Source organism: Phyllostomus hastatus, unplaced genomic scaffold (assembly GCF_019186645.2).
Source record: "Phyllostomus hastatus isolate PE091 unplaced genomic scaffold, TTU_PhHast_1.1 phas_scaffold_93, whole genome shotgun sequence".
In the NCBI taxonomy this organism is placed as follows: Eukaryota; Metazoa; Chordata; class Mammalia; order Chiroptera; family Phyllostomidae; genus Phyllostomus; species Phyllostomus hastatus.
In genome coordinates this window covers 19,384,450-19,400,871 of record NW_025334042.1, presented here as the reverse complement: position 1 = coordinate 19,400,871, position 16,422 = coordinate 19,384,450, and the positions used below count along the sequence as shown (strand labels likewise).

Here is a 16,422-nt window from a genome sequence, read left to right as displayed (position 1 = left end):
GGGCTCGGCGGGGCGGGAGGGAGCCCTGGAGCGCGGCACCCGCTCCCGCCTCCTGCGCCTCCCGCGCGGCCGCTTCGCGCGGGCCGGGCCGGGATGGGCTGGCCCGGGGGCTCCCCTTGCTGCTGCCCCGCCCCGCCGCGCCCCCGCCCCGCCGGGCGCCCCCCGCAGGTGAGTGGCCGCGCGGTGCTGGGCGGGAGGGCGGTGGCCTGTGCGTCACGGCTTAGGGACAGTGCCGGGGGCGGTCACCAGGGGGCGCAGGGCCGCCGGGGCTCTAGGGGGCGCGGGGAGCGAAGCTGGCGCCCCGGGCTGGGAGTCCGAGATCGGCGGGTCGAGGCGAGCCCAAACAGCTGGCAGCTAGGAAGGTGACCAGGGGGCGGGGCGCGGGCCGCGGCCACACTCCAGTGGGGGCCGTCATGCCTTCAGGAGTACTTGTGTGCACACGCACCTCCCCCCACCGGCACGGCATTGCTCAGCCCCGCCACGCACGTCCCACCCGCACTAGGCACGGCTCCTCTAGAGCCGTGGGGCACGTTACCCAGCACACAGGCCCGGGACTTGGCGGGAACTGGCAGCTGAGTTGAGGCCTTGGCCTGGGAATGCTTGTAAGAGTTTTCTTTTCTACTTCACACCCGGGAAATTGAGGCAGAAAGCAGGCACAGAAGAGGCTTATTTCCACTTTCCAGCCCCACTCCTCGGGCCCCCTTGTGCTGCTCCTCTCTTCTCCAGATCCCCTGGGCACAACCATAGACCCCGCCTTCCGCCCCTCTCTCCTTCCCTGGGCCTCACCCCTCCTCTGTGGCGGCCAGGCTCCTAGCCTCTCATCCAACCACAGCTATTTCCAGGAAGGGGGAGTGTGGGTGGAGGGGTTTCTCCAAACAAACCCAAGGCTTCAGTGTGAGATGGGGACCAGGCTGGGGGAGAGGCTGACAGACTGGAATGTTCCAGGCAAGAGAAGGGCGAGGGTCCTCCAGGGTCGGGCAATGCCTTCCCAGCCCTTGTCCCAGTGAGCTACTTTTCCTCTCAGCACAGGCTGAGGAGTCAGTGCTCTCTGTCTCCATCTTCCCTCAAAGGTGCCCCACAAGGTGGGGAAGGACACAAACCTGTGCTTCCCTTGCCACCCAATATAGGGGTTAGTGACCCCCCAGGACACAAGAGTGAGGGTCAGAAGATGTTTGCAGACTTGTTGCAGATGAGGGCAACTGCTAGGTGAGGGAACTTTCAGCCCCTCTGGAGGGAGCAGTAGAGAGGAGCATGCTGGAGGGGTCCTGGGCAATAGGGGCAGAGAAAGGCCACCCACCCTACCACAGTGCCCTCCTTCCCCCTGGGGACTGGATGAGGCCAGGCCCAGTTGCCCACACTGGCCAGGGGCCTGGAATGTCCTGGGACCCGGCCAGAGCTGGTGGGGTGGGAGTGGGTTGCAGAGCCAGTGCCCCTCTCCAGTTACAGGCTAGGGGCCCAGGCTTTGCCACACAGATGCCTCCCTCTGGGCAAGGTACCCTGGGGACAGACTTCCTGACCTGGAAGAATTAGAACTTCCGAGAGAAGGCTCAGGCTGGGCCCAGCCCAGGCAGGTCCACGGAAGTGTCCTGAGTGGGATCCCATAAGGACATTCATCCAGAGAAGTCAGGATGAGACCAACCCCAGGAGCAAGAGGGAGGCAGAGGGAAGTCAGAAGGACCCGGTGGGAGATGCCAGAGCTGAGGGAGTTGCCTGAGCTCTGGGACATTCAGTAAATACCATGCAAATGAGGGGGCAGTGGAAGGGTGGCAATATTTGCACATTCTTTCAAGTGACAGCTCTTGCAAGTTCAAGGGGCTACTCTCCAAGGCTTGGGGCTGAGGACCCCTCAGGCCATGAACCCCTTATATTTGGGGAAGACTACTGTATGTTTGGGGAAGATTACTTTTCCCGTTTCTAAGGCCGCAATCCACCTCCTTCCCTAGACTCCCGGGGACAGGAAGTTGGCCATGTTCCCAGGAGGGAGGCAGGAGGCCCATGGAGGGATGTGGAATCTGTGGCGGGAGGGGGGCCTCCTGTCCAGTCCTCAGGTCCTGGGACAGCTGCTCAGGAAAGACAGCAGAGCAAGGAGAGCCATGAAGGTAGTACTCAGGCTTTGGGGGAGGGGCAGCCCTAGGGCCTGGGCTGGAGGGCCTAAGTGGCAGGGCTCCAAAAAGGGGCCAGGGGTCTGAGAAGCTGGGTGGAAACCAGCCCAGAAAATGAGTGAGTGGAAGACTGTGTCAGGAGCAGAGCTGCTGGGGGCTGTCAGGAGGAGGACCTCAAATGCCTTGGGCTGGGGTAGGAGAATGGATCACTCCTGTGGGCAAAGCAGCCTTCTGGCTGGAATTGACCTTCCAGTGTGAACTGGGGAAGGGGGGAGCATGCATGTTTCCCTTTTCACAACCAGTGAAACTGAGGCAGGAAACTGGCCTTCGGTATCATTTTTCCTGACCCTCAGGATGCACTCCTGATCCTCGGATCCTGGGCTAGCCAGGATCGTGATTCCTAGGTCCCCTCCCACCTCCCACAGGAAGTCTCCAGAGAGCCTGAGAGTTCAGGCTGGGAGGCTGGCCTGGACAGGACTTGGTGTTCCCTGCCGCTGGCCCTTAAGCCCTGCCATGAGACCTAAATTCCCACCCTGCCCCACAACACAGGGTGGGGCGGGTAGGGGGAGGGGACTGGATCTCAGGTTTCTTGCAGATCCCTTGATAGGGTAGATCCCTGGGCCTGGGGAAGCTCCAGAGCAAGGGGATGGGGGGGGCAGGCGGGAAGATCTTGGGCTGACACTCCCAGCAGGGTAGATCCTGGGAATCTGATCTCCTGGCCTCCCCCACATCCTCCCCCCCCCCACTTCCTGGAGTAGCGACCTGCCCCCTTCCCGCCTGTACTCCCCTCCGCTTCCAGGGCTGGGCTTCTCCTCACACCAGCCAGACAGCCTACCCTCCACCCAGGGGAAGCGGCTGCCTCCGCCAGGCCGCTTCCAGGAAGCCCTGGGCCAGGCCCCAGCATTGTTTGGGGCCCGTGGCCGGCACCCCAGCCAGAGGGACACCATGAAGTCCAGCGGCCCCGTGGAGAGGCTGCTCAGAGCCCTAGGGAGGAGGGACAGCAGCCGGGCCACCAGCAGGGTAGGAGTGCCCACCAGCTGGGCAGAGGAGGGGCAAGGGTGGAGGTGTGGGCAGTGGGGGAGGGGGCCAGGAGATCAGATTCCCAGGCCAGACCCTCTTCCTCAGCCTTCTCCCCCTGCCCTGCATCTCTGCTTTTCTCTGCCCCTTTGGTTATAGCCAGGGCTGTGGCACAAGCAGCAGAAGTTTGGGTTAGAGCAGAACCAGTATCAGCTTTGGCTCTTCTATCACCTCCCTACCCTAGTCCAGGCCAACCCTGGGGGGTCCTGGCCCTCTACACCTGCGTCTAGGTATACTTCATTGTAGGACTTCTCCAGTACTACCCTAGAGTTCCAGAATAAGGCTAGACCCAAGCTGAGAAGTTTGGGGGAAATGGGGTGGGCAGCGGTGAGGAAGGGAGGGAGGCAGCCAGGTCTCAGTCTCAGGAGTGCCTTAGACACAGGGGGTTTGCTTTCCGCTGATACTGTGTGTGTGTGTGTGTGTGTGTGTGTGTGTGTGTGTGCCAAATGCACTCAAGTTTCCTAGTGGGTCCAGCAAGTCCGCTCCCGTTTAGGAGAGTTCAGCTGCTGCTTTAATCCAGCTCTTCAGGGACAGACGGTCAAGAGACCAGAGGTGCTGCCTGGGTCCCCAGGCGGGGAGGGCCTGGAGACCCCATCATTCCCTTTCCCCACATTTGTTCAGCCTTATCACAAAAGCAGCGTGAGATAATACTATAGAAGTGAAGGGAACAGGAACTTGAACTCCAGGAGAAAAATGGGTAGGAGAGTAGAGGCAAGGAGGTGATGGTCCCCAGGCGGAGGATGGGAGGAGCGAACCACAGTGGGAGGGATGGGACTCAGGTGTGCCTGGGCTGTGAGGGAGCATCCCCGCCTCCTGCTCCACCGCACCTCTGGGTAGGGAGGGGGCCCACACCCACACGACATCTGGCCCAGTCCTCCCCCCTTCGGTGCTGGAATCCCACTTGAGCTTTCTCAAATGACATGATGGGGTGCTCACTACATACAGAAGTAGCAAGGCAGCTACATATTTTCCCCGGTGTCATGCTTCTGTCTGCCTCTCCCTCCAGCAGCACTGCCCGCTTCTTACACAACTGCTGCCTGCAGCCTCAGTGCACAATGAGTAAACATGTTGTTCTTGCGGGGGGGGGGGGGAGGGTGGCGGGGGCGGGGGAGAGCATGTCAGCTGCCTAGAGCCTGGGGACAGGAGCCAGGGAAGCAGGACTGGCTGAGGCCACCCCTGCCAGGTCAGTCTGGGTGCTGCTGCGTGACCATCATCCTACACTCATGCCTGGACTCCCTGCTGCTCACTCTGCACAAGGGCCTTCATCTGGGGAGGGCAAGTTGGGAGGAGAAACAGGGGGCCTCACAGAGGACAGTAAGAGCACCCCCGGGAGGAGAGCACTCAGGTTTGGGGAGGGCAGTGACCACAAGGATATCACACACCAGGGCCACGTGAGGGACCTAAGTGATCCCCTGGGGAGGAGCTGACCCAGCAAGGGTGACGCAAGGGCCAGATTCCATGCACTGTCAAGGACAGGCCCCACAACTGGCCGGAAACAGCTGTGGCCAAGTGTGTCCTATGAGTTTAGGGACTTCGGTTGGGCTGGGGGAAGGAAGGAACCAGTAGTGCTCAGGCCCAGGCCCAGCCCCAGAGATGGGCCCACTGGGAACGGACACTTCTATCTGTGCCTGTCCCTCCGCCCATAGCCTAGAAAAGCTGAGCCACATAGCTTCCGGGAGAAGGTTTTTCGGAAGAAACCACCAGTCTGTGCAGTGTGTAAGGTGACCATCGATGGGACAGGCATCTCGTGCAGAGGTGAGGCACCCTGCTCTGTGACTCTGAGAGCTTCCACCCAGCACCACAGTGTCACATCGCTCCAGCCAGCAGACGCACAGGATGTGAACAGTGTGTGTGCTGCCCCTCTGCTGGGCAACACAGGAGCCGAGGGGCCGCTGCCTCCCCTCTGAACAGCCATTGTTGCCCATGACAAACACTCCCAGAAATGCAGGAGACCCCCGTACAAGGACTTCCCGCCCTGACCTGTGACTGGGGGCTTCCTTTTCTCCCTTCCTCCTCGCCCCCACCCACCCTAGAACATTGCCCTGGCTCCTTCCCATCCCGACCTGGGCAGTAGTACTCCACTGCCATTCTCTGCCCCTGCTCCCCAACTCCACCACAAGGCAGTTGGAGTTCTGGAAGTCCCAGGGTCTGGTCCCAGGGCCTGGGGAGATGGGCAAGGGCCACTCCTTCCACTGCCCCAGGAGACCTCTGCTAACCCCTACTCTCCCTATCCCTCTCCAGTCTGCAAGGTGGCCACGCACAGAAAATGTGAAGCAAAGGTGGGTACCTGGTGGGGGGAATGGGACTAGGGTCCATTCCTCCTCTGAAACAGGCTCATGCGGCCACACTAGCATAAACCCTCCCCCCCCGTCTCATCACTAGGGAACCCCTGCTGAGGTGGGAGAGGGTGCTGTACTGGGCCCTTTAAGAACCACCCTACTCCACCCCCTGAAGGGCTGGCCCAGGCGAGTGGACAGCTAGACAGCGTTTGTCTTGGTGCTATGCCCAGGCTGCAGCTGGCAAGAGGGTGGGGGGTGGGGAATGAATGAGGAGGAGGAAGGGTGGGGTGGGTGGGTGAGGGAGCAGGATTTCAGAGACTGGGCAGCCGGATGGGCTGTGCCTTCCCTCGGGGGAAGGGACCTCAGGATGCCTGGGTGGGTCTCATCCTGGGCCCTGGAGAAGCTAGGTAGAAGGTGCAAACTGTTGATAGTACCCACTGTCCACTGGGGACCTGAGACAGCCCATCTCCAAGGAGATTCCCTGGTCCCCCTCCTGCAATGCAGGGGTTCCCAGGTCCATGGAGCTGGCTTGGGGAAGCTGCGTGCCCAGGGGCGGGGTCTCCCGGTGAAAGGGGCCAGTGTCCGTCCCTGGCCATGGCCTGCCTGCATGGCTCTATATATAACTTCTGCCCTGCAGCTGGATGAATGGGGGTCTGTGTGGGCACAGGGCTGGGAGCCAAGAGCAACAAGTGGGGGGCCCAGGCTGAGGGACCTAGAGGCCAGAGGGGAGGCTCCCTTAAATAGAGGAACTTCAGCTGGAGCCTGCACCCATCTCCTGACAGCCCCTCCACCTTGCTGAAGCTCAGGGGTGGCCCCATCCTTAAGGCCAGGAGAGCCCGTTTCACCAGGAGCTTAGCCCCCCACTCGGGTCTCCTTCCAGGTGACTTCATCCTGTCAGGCCTTGCCTCCTGCAGAGCTGGTGAGTGTGCTCTGGGATAGGGTGTGGGAGGCAAGGAACCTAACCTGGCTGTGGAGTCCAAAGGGCTGGTGGCCACAGAGGGCCACCCCCCAGAGGGTTACCTTGAATGAACTGCTGTGGATATTGGTCATCCTGAGAGGGAGGAAATGTCTGAGCCCTCTGCTCTTGTCCTCTGGGCCTGCTGGGGGCTAGGACTCCTCTCCCCTTGTCCAATATAGCCCTCACAGGGACACTGGCGGGCCGTCTCCACCTTCCCCAGGCCTCCACTGGTCCTTGCTCCCGCCCTAACCACTCCCCTTTTCCCCCATCTCCCTCCAGCGGAGAAACACCGCTCCGGTGAGGCGCATAGAGCACCTGGTAAGGTGATGCTAGAGGGGGCGGGGGGGGCGGAAGCAGGCAGCTCTGGAGTAAGGACCTGGGTTTCTTCCGAGGACAAAAGTAATTGAAGCTCTGGAGTGGGGATCCTAGATTTGGGGGGACACCCAAAGAGATGCTTGCTCATCATCTCATCTCATCCACCAGGGATCCACCAAGTCTCTGAATCACTCAAAACAGCGCAGCACTCTGCCCCGGTAGGTGATGGCGCTGGAGGTGGTCCCACTTGAGCCCTTTTCGCAGTCTCCATTCCTCACGCAGCCCAGGGCAGTGGCCCCCAGCAAAGTTCTTCGGGACAGCCTCAGGCCCCAAAGTGGTCCCACCCACCCTCAGGACCCGGGAAGCCTCACCTGCAGCCGGCCAGACACCCTTCCACCACACCAGCCCCCTCCGGAAGCCCGCCCCTCCGTTTCTTACGCAGCTTCACTCATTCTAGGAGCTTCAGCCTGGACCCGCTCATGGAGCGCCGTTGGGACCTGGACCTCACCTACGTGACTGAGCGGATCCTGGCCGCCGCCTTCCCTGCACGGCCCGACGAGGAGAGACACCAGAGCCACCTGCGTGAGCTGGCTCATGTGCTGCAATCCAAGCACCGAGACAAGTACCTGGTGAGGGGTGGGGCCTACCGCTGTCAGCCAATGAGAGGTCTGGGAGGTCCAGATGGGCTTGGCTGCACCCTGACGTCAGACCCTCGGAGGAAGGGCGGGATGGGCTCTCACGGGTAGGGGCCCCGAGGAGCAGTTGGAACCCACCTGGAACCCGGACCCGGGCTATCTATCACAGCTGGGCAGGACCTTTGCAACCTCCTCATTTTGGAGAGACTCTTAGGATCACGGCAGATGATACCACCTCCGTGCATCACTGCGCCTCGCTGCATCAGGCCTAAAGCCTCCCCACTTTTCTTGCAGCTCTTCAACCTTTCAGAAAAAAGACATGACCTGACCCGCCTAAACCCCAAGGTAGGAGGGGATTAAAGCCATTAAACCGAATCATCCCCACCCCAGACGCCCCCAACCTCCTGGTTATTAACAGGAGCAACTGGCATCTATTTTCCTCTTAAGCACTTTCCCATATGACATATGCTTGAGACACCACAAAGCGTGGTGCAACGGGCGTCAACCCACTCTGCAGGTGCAGAGAGTGTCGAGGCTGTTGTGGACAGCCAAGGGTCTGACCTTGCCCCAGACCCCTACACCCTGTCCCTTTTCCACCTATCTGTCTTTGCTCATGGCCCGCACTCCCGGTTTCACCCTGTGCCCCCCACCCAGGTCCAGGACTTTGGCTGGCCTGAGATGCACGCACCCCCCCTGGACAAGCTGTGCTCCATTTGCAAAGCCATGGAGACCTGGCTCAGTGCTGACCCACAGCACGTGGTCGTACTGTACTGCAAGGTGGGCTGCGACCTCAGGTCTGCAGGGCTGAGGGGCCCCCAGCCTGGAGCCCCAGCAGGCCCTCTATCCCTGTGTCTGTCCTCAGGGGAGCAAGAGCAAGCTTGGGGTCATCGTCTCAGCCTACATGCACTACAGCAAGATCTCTGCAGGGTGAGGCTCCCCGCCCTTGAGTGGCCCCTTCCCCAATGGCCCTTCCTCCAGCTGATCCTTGACCAGCCCATGTCCCCTGAAGCCCCACCTGTGTTCAGAGAGCCATTTACAATAAATTTGACATTGCCACCTCCTTTTTCTCACTTGTACTTCACCACAGCTCTCTGGGGCTGCAGTAACAAAGTGCCGCAAACTAAGTGGCTTGAGACAACAGAGATGTATTGTCTTGGTTCTGGAGGCTGGAAGTCTGAACTCGAGGTGTCAGCAGGGCCTCACTCCTCTGGGACTCTGGGCAGAACCCTTCCTCACCTCCTTCTAGCTGCTGGTGGTGGCCAGCAGTCCTCGGTGTTCCTTGGCTTGCAGCTGCATCACTCCCATCTCTGCCTCCATCACCACTTGACCTTCTCCTTGTGTCTCTGTCTCTTCTCTTCTTCTAAGGACACCAATCATATTGGATTAAGGGCTCACCCTACTCCAGTATGACATCTTAACTAATTACATCTGCAACGACCCTATTTCCAAATAAGGTCACATTCTGAGGTACATATCTTTTGCTGGGGGACACAGTTCAACCCATAACATGGTCTCATTGCCCCATTTTACAGATGAGGAAACTAAAGCTCAGGGAACAGTTGTTTGAGGTCCAACAACTAGTAAAGTGACTGTATGTAGGGTTTCTGGTTCTCTTTACCAGCATTCTAGGCTTCCTCTAGACTTGGGGGTCACCCCACTCCTCCTCCCCTGGGGCTTAAGGATAGGAGACCAGGATGGAGACCAGCCCCGCACCCCTGCACTTGTTTGCTCTCCCCAGGGCGGACCAGGCACTGGCTACTCTTACCATGCGGAAGTTCTGCGAGGACAAAGTGGCGGCCGAGCTGCAGCCCTCCCAGCGCCGGTGAGCAGCCTGGGTGGGGATGGGCCGGAGGACCCATGGCCACCAAGGCCAAGTGCGTGTCATTCACATCACACACTTTAATGTTACACCTCTGATGTGCCAGGCACTGCCAAGTGCTGAGAATTCAGAACAAACAAGGTCCTTGCTCTTACAGAGTACAATAGAAGTCGATAAACCTGTGATAAGTAGGAAAGGTCATTTTGGGGGATGACAAGTGCTATGAAGAAAATAAAGTGGAGTCTTATGATAAAGAGAGACTTGGAGGGCCTGCCTCTATAAGGTCTGCGGGAAGAGCATTCCAGGCAAAGGGGACAGACAGCAAGTGCAAAACCTTGGAGGCAGCGAGAAGGATTCAGGTTTGATGCAGGGAAGAGCTTTCTGGTGGCTGGAACGGAAGGGGAGTACTGAGGAGAAGGGCAGGCCTTCCGAGGGTGGGTGGGGGTGAAATGCTGCAAGGGGACCGCCACAGGAAGGGCTTTATGTTCTTGATCCCCCCCCACCCCCCAGATACATCAACTACTTCAGTGGCCTGCTCTCTGGCTCCATCAGAATGAACAGCAGCCCTCTCTTCCTGCACTACGTGCTGGTGCCCGTGCTGCCAGCCTTTGAACCTGGCACAGGCGAGTCTGCCTGGAATGTCCCCCATGGGGGGGCTGTTCCCCCGCCCCTCCAACTCAGCACCTCTCATGTGCCCTCTTGCCCCTCCAGGCTTTCAGCCCTTCCTCAAGATCTACCAGTCCATGCAGCTCGTCTACACATCCGGGATCTAGTGAGTGCTGTGTTCCCAGGCCCCTGCGCCCCTGGGCCCCAGCCCCCCGTTTCTCCAGCCTCCCCAAACACCAGGGCCTCCAGCTCTAGCCACTGTACCTGAAAACCAATACCACCATGGAGTCCACTTTACAGATGGGGAAGCTGAGGCTCAGCTAAAGGTCTCTCACTCAGGGCTCAGGCGCCCATCTCCCACTCCCTCCTGCCTCTTCACAGTTGGCCCTGAGCCCAAGGACCGCTGATCCAGCTCTGCCTCCTCCTCTCTTCCACAGTCACATTGCAGGCCCCAGTCCCCAGCAGCTCTGCATCAGCCTAGAGCCGGCCCTCCTTCTCAAAGGCGACGTCATGGTGAGGGGGCCTTGGCCACGAGGAGTCCTGGCGATGGGGTGAGGGGTGGTGTCGTCTCCTGCCAGCAGCACAATCTCTGACGAATGGTAAATTCAATCCAGATGGGAGGGCAAAAAGGGAGTCCCCTAGTTGGGTCGCCTTGAGGCTGAGGCAGGGCAGAGCTGTGGCCGAGCAGTCTCCAGGGTGGAAGCACAGAAGAAGTATAAGTGGACATGAGTGCCTGATCCCGGCATCCCTCGCCCAGGTGACATGCTATCACAAGGGCGGCCAGGGGACAGACCGGACTCTTGTGTTCCGAGTTCAGTTCCACACATGCACCATCCACGGGCCACGGCTCACCTTTCCCAAGGACCAGCTGGATGAGGCCTGGACTGGTGAGCAGGGCACAGGTGGTCTGAGGGCTAGAGCCAGGGAGGGCAAGCAGGCAGGCAGGTGGGGACCCGGCTTCTCACTGTCCACCGTTCACAGACGAGAGGTTCCCCTTCCAAGCCTCGGTGGAGTTCGTTTTCTCCTCCAGCCCTGAGAAGATCAAAGGTAAGAGCAGATCCTGGGGTCAAGGCCGAAGGCTGTCCCCCTCCCTGCTCCTCACCACTGGGGCCTTCCACAGGCAGCACCCCACGGAACGACCCCTCAGTCACTGTTGACTACAACACAGCAGAGCCCGCCGTGCGCTGGGACTCCTACGAGAACTTCAACCAGCACCACGAGGACAGTGTGGATGGTGCGTGCCGTGGCGCAGGGGTGGTGGGAAGTGGAGGTTTGGGGGTGCACTCCGTCTTCCCCAGACAAACCTGCCTCCCAAGGGACACCTCTTGAGCTGCAGTCTCCAGGGCTGTCCCCTCTCATTAAGGCTCTCTCTCCCTCTCTCTCTACCCTGCCTGCTCCTCTGCCCACCTAGGCTCCCTGACCCACACCCGTGGCCCTCTAGATGGCAGTCCTTATGCCCAGGTGCAACGGGCTCCCCGCCAGACCCCGCCGGCACCCTCTCCAGAGCCGCCCGCACCCCCGCTGCTGTCCGTCAGCAGCGACTCCGGCCATTCATCCACACTCACCACGGAGCCAGCCACAGAGTCCCCTGGCCGGCCACCCCCAACGGCTGCTGAGCGGCAGGAGCTAGAGCGCCTCCTGGGAGGCTGTGGAGTGGCCAGTGGGGGTCGGGGGGCTGGGCGGGAGACAGCTATCTTGGATGATGAAGAACAGCCCCCTGCAGGCGGAGGTGCCCACCTTGGAACATATGCAGGTCACAGACCTGCCCTCAGCCGCCACTGCTCCTGCCGCCAGGGCTACCGGGAACCCTGCGGGGTCCCCAATGGAGGATACTATCAGCCAGAGGGAACCCTGGAGAGGCGGCGGCTGGCCTATGGGGGGTACGAGGGGCCCACCCAGAGCTATGCCGATGCCTCTGTAGAAAAGAGGCGCCTCTGCAGATCGCTGTCTGAGGGGCCGTACCCCTACCCCCCTGAGCTGGGGAAACCAACCGGTGGGGACTTCAGCTACCGCTCCCCAGGCTACCGGGAAGTGGTGATCCTGGAGGACCCTGGTCTCCCTGCCCTGTGCTCCTGCCCTGCTTGTGAAGAGAAGCTGGCACTGCCCACAACAGCTCTGTACGGGCTCCGGCTGGAGAGGGAGGCTGGAGAGCGGTGGGCCAGCGAGGCCGGCAAACCTCTCCTGCACCCAGTGCGGGCCGGGCACCCACTGCCCCTGCTGGTGTCAGCTTGCGGACATCACCATGCCCCAATACCTGACTATAGCTGCCTGAAGCCACCCAAGGCAGGCGAGGAAGGGCACGAGGGCTGTTCCTACACTGTGTTCCCTGAAGGCAGGTATGGGCATCCAGGCTACCCTGCCCTGGTGACATACGGCTACGGAGGAGCAGTTCCCAGTTACTGCCCAGCATATGGCCGGGTGCCTCACAGCTGTGGCTCTGCAGGCGAGGGCAGAAGGTATCCCAGCCCTGGTGCCCACTCCCCACGGGCTGGCTCCATTTCCCCGGGCAGCCCGCCCTACCCACCATCCAGGAAGCTGAGCTACGAGATCCCTGCAGAGGAGGGAGGGGACAGGTATCCACTGCCTGGGCACCTGGCCCCAGCAGGACCCCTGACGTCTGCAGGTGAGGGGCACTGGGGTGAGGAGTGCCTAGGGCAGAGAAGGGTTCTGGACTATGGTCGGGAAAGCAGAGTGAGAAAGAGCTAAGCCAGACGGAAGGCCTGTTCCAGGCTCACAGCCTCTGCTCTCCCCTTCTCTGCAGAGTCACCTGAGCCAGCGTCCTGGGGGGAGGGCCCCAGCAGGCACAGCACCCTGCCTCGGTCCTCCCAAGATGCCCAGTGCAGTGCCTCTTCCGAGATGTCTGGTCCGTCCACACCCCTGCACACCAGCAGCCCAGTCCAGGGCAAGGAAAGGTAGGCGAGCACCTCCTTTTCCAAGTAGACACTGAAGGCTAGAGTGGGGGTGGACGCAGTTCACAACAGGGGCTCGGAGGCCCTGCTGACCACCTGCCCTCCCTCCCCGCAGCACCCGACGGCAAGACGCCAGGTCCCCCACCTTGGCACCCACTCAGAGACTGAGTCCTGGCGAGGCCTTGTTGCCCGTATCCCAGGGAGGTGTCGAGAAGCCTCCCGAGCTGCCAGCAAGAAGTGGGCTTGAGCCTCCGGCCCCTAGCCCCTTCTCCCCGACCTCCCCCCCTAGCTCACCCAACGACTGGCCTCAGGAGAGGAGTCCGGGGGGCCGCTCAGGCGGCAGCAGTCCAAGGGCCCCTGTGCCCACTACGCTACCCGGCCTCCGTCACGCCCCCTGGCAGGGCCTTCGAGAGCCCCCAGACAGCCCAGATGGGTCCCCCCTCACCCCGGTACCCACCCAGATGCCCTGGCTTGTGGCCAGCCCAGAGCCACCTCAGAGCTCACCCACGCCTGCCTTCCCCCTGGCGGCATCCTACGACATCAGCGGCCCCGTCCAGCCCCCCCTTCCTGAGAAACGCCACTTGCAGGGGCCTGGGCAGCAGTCTGGCCCCTGGGGCCCAGAGCAGGCATCACCACCAGCCAGAGGCACCAGTCACCATGTCACCTTTGCACCTCAGCTCCCAGATAATACCCCTCAACTTCCAGGTACGAAGGCCTTGAGGGAGAGGGTGAGGGGAAACCACCTCGGGAGAACCCTTTTCCCAGGGAGAGGCATGGTGTGGGGACTTGGGAGCCCTGGGGCTAAGCTCAGTTCCTCCCTGTCCTAGAGCCCCCCATGCAAGAGAGCCAGAGCAACGTCAAATTTGTCCAGGACACATCCAAGTTCTGGTACAAGCCACACCTGTCCCGTGACCAAGGTGAGGAGCCAGCCTGCCCACCACTCCCACCTTCCAGGGCTCTGTCTGGGCTTTGGACCCAGTCCAGCCTTCTAGTTGACACCCTATTGCCTCCTCCCATCTCAGTGTTTACTCTGAGCTGAGCTTCACACTAGCAGGTGATTCTGGGATTTGTGCCCAAGAAGGGCTGGACTTAATGTGGTCACTGCCCTGTGAACGCTGCAGTTCTGTTCCTGGATGCCCAGCACCGCCACACTGGTGGGGCGAGGGCCCGGGAGCCGGGGGGCTGGCAGAGCGGAAGGGTGGCTGTCTGGGGCTAAGTCAGCCCTGAGCGAACTTCTCATCCCACCTCCCCCAGCCATTGCCCTGCTGAAGGACAAGGACCCCGGAGCCTTCCTCATCAGGGACAGTCATTCATTCCAAGGAGCCTATGGGCTGGCCCTCAAGGTGGCTACACCCCCACCCAGTGCACAGCCCTGGAAAGGTACACAGTGCCCAAACCCAGGCGAGAAGGGGAACGGAGTGGGGCAGGTACAGAGGCAAGACAAGGAGTGGTGGGCCACGCCAGTTCTCCGCGGGGAGGGACGGGAAGTGACTCTCACACTCTGGAAAGAATCCCAACAGAATAGAAGGCAGGAACCTGGAATCTGATAAAGACTTCCTCTCCTCTCCCGGCCTCTCAGGGGACCCGTTGGAACAGCTGGTCCGCCATTTTCTCATTGAGACTGGGCCCAAAGGCGTGAAGATCAAGGGCTGTCCCAGTGAGCCCTACTTTGGTGAGAAGTGGAGGCTGGGGAGGCTGCACCAGGCTGGTTTAGGGCGGCCGAGGGATCACAGGAGGGTGTGGGGGAAGTTAGGGTTCAGGGGCACCTCAGGAGTTTTCTCACCCGTCACTGCAGGCAGCCTGTCGGCCCTGGTCTCCCAGCACTCCATCTCCCCGCTGTCCCTGCCCTGCTGCCTGCGCATCCCCAGCAAAGGTGGGTGTTTGCTGTCTGCTCGCCCACCTCTCCCCACCCACAGCCGCCGAGGGCAGGATCCTGGGGCCTGGCTCCCGGCCTGGCTTCCCTTGGGGCGGCGAAGGGAGTTGTGCAGCTCCCGGGGAATGCCACCACCTCCCCGCTGACCTGCCTTGTTGGCCGCTTCCCTCAGATCCCCTGGAGGAGACCCCAGAGGCCCCCGTGCCCGCCAACATGAGCACAGCGGCAGATCTCCTGCGTCAGGGTGCCGGTAGGGTTCTCTGCCTCCGCCTGCCCCTCTCCCTAGGCGCCAAGGGGGCACTGCAGGTAGAGGCATAAGACACTGAAAGAAAGGCCTTGAGATAGATGGGCCCTGCAGGTGCTTGTAAACCCCAAAAGGCAGGGGTGGATAAGAGGGCCCTCAGGCTAGGTTCTCAAACTTTTGTGAGCATGAGAATCCTGTGGAGGAGGGCTTATTAGAACGCAGATTCTCAGGCCTTTTCCAGTGTTTCTGACTGTAGATCTCAAGTAATCATAGAATCTGCATTTTTAACAGGTTATTTATGTGATGCTAATGCATTTTGAGCAGTGCTAGCCAGGGAAAGTACAAAGCTGGTGGGGTGGAGGGACTAGGGGGAGAGATCTGGGAATGACAGACCGTGCCCCCTAACCCACTTCTTACCCACATAGCCTGCAGTGTGCTCTACCTGACCTCAGTGGAGACCGAGTCACTGACGGGCCCCCAGGCAGTAGCCCGCGCAAGCTCTGCAGCCCTGAGCTGCAGCTCCCGTCCGACACCAGCCATTGTCCACTTCAAGGTCTCAGCCCAGGGCATTACACTAACAGACAACCAAAGGAAGTATGTGTGCCGAGCCCCTGGGAACCCCCCAATCTTAGACCCTTGGGACCCCAATTTCTGGGTGATTCCCCCCTCCCTCCTCTTCACAGGCTCTTCTTTCGCCGCCATTACCCAGTGAACAGCATCACCTTCTCCAGCACTGACCCTCAGGACCGGAGGTGACCCTCCCTCCCAACCCTGTCTTCACACAGCCCCACAGACCAGCCCCTGCCCCAGCTCCTCCTTTGGTAGCCATTCCCGGGGGTGCGTGCCTTCACAGCTCTCTTCCTTCTGCAGATGGACCAACCCCGACGGGACCACCTCCAAGTAAGCCTCCCCATTACTGCAACCTCTTCCCCACACGGGACCGAGGTGCCTCCTTCCTCCCCAACCCCAGCTCTGCAGTCCTTTGTGGAGGGGGTGCGGAGCCCTCTCCCGACCCTGCCTGTGTACCCTTAGGATCTTCGGTTTCGTGGCCAAGAAGCCAGGAAGCCCCTGGGAGAATGTGTGTCACCTCTTCGCAGAGCTTGACCCTGATCAGCCTGCAGGCGCCATTGTCACTTTCATCACCAAAGTTTTACTGGGCCAGAGAAAATGAAGGAAGGCCACAGCTCAGAGCCCACAGCAACACTGCGCCCTTCCCAGCACCCCACAGCCCTCACCTCCCCTGGCCTGGGACGCCACTCTCCTTCCCCGCCCCCAGCCTGCTAAGCCAAGTGGACGGGCCCGTGAGATGACCTTGCACGTGAGCAGACGACAGAGATGGGCATGTGAAGGGTGAGGAGGCACCAGCAGTTGTGCCCTGGAGGGGATCAGGGCAGCCCCACCTACACAACAGCAGCCAGCCCTGGAAAGGAGCCAGCTCCACCCAGCTGCAGGTCCCAGCCTGGCAGGGAGAGGGGGAGGGATGGGGAGCAGCATGCTCCCTCTCTGCCTTCCCCCCTGAGCAGAGAGATCAGAGTGGGAACACATGAAAGGGGGGGGAAGAGTCTATTTTTGTCTAATAATAAAGAATTTCTATAACGTTTAGTT

General features: G+C 60.8%; 1 protein-coding gene across 4 annotated transcripts; it reads left to right on the top strand.

Annotated features, from left to right (window-relative positions):
- Nucleotides 1-16,419, top strand: TNS2 (tensin 2). 4 transcript variants are annotated; one of them, XM_045830161.1, is made up of 29 exons: nucleotides 1-168; nucleotides 4,826-4,934; nucleotides 5,421-5,458; nucleotides 6,339-6,377; nucleotides 6,696-6,734; nucleotides 6,900-6,949; nucleotides 7,189-7,360; nucleotides 7,661-7,711; nucleotides 8,021-8,143; nucleotides 8,229-8,293; nucleotides 9,105-9,188; nucleotides 9,696-9,808; nucleotides 9,897-9,957; nucleotides 10,229-10,304; nucleotides 10,549-10,678; nucleotides 10,773-10,838; nucleotides 10,912-11,025; nucleotides 11,203-12,414; nucleotides 12,553-12,703; nucleotides 12,816-13,405; nucleotides 13,528-13,617; nucleotides 13,955-14,080; nucleotides 14,280-14,372; nucleotides 14,496-14,573; nucleotides 14,746-14,823; nucleotides 15,243-15,411; nucleotides 15,501-15,569; nucleotides 15,688-15,717; nucleotides 15,850-16,419. In XM_045830161.1, exons 1-29 carry the CDS (start codon nucleotides 94-96, stop codon nucleotides 15,986-15,988), a joined length of 4,230 nt encoding a protein of 1,409 aa, XP_045686117.1. In that variant the 5' UTR covers nucleotides 1-93; the 3' UTR covers nucleotides 15,989-16,419. The 4 variants fall into 4 exon arrangements, with proteins under 4 accessions (XP_045686117.1, XP_045686118.1, XP_045686116.1 ...); XM_045830162.1 differs by lacking the exon at nucleotides 1-168 and adding an exon at nucleotides 585-602; XM_045830160.1 differs by lacking the exon at nucleotides 1-168 and adding an exon at nucleotides 2,908-3,122.
- The last annotated feature ends 3 nt before the right edge of the window (nucleotides 16,420-16,422 follow it).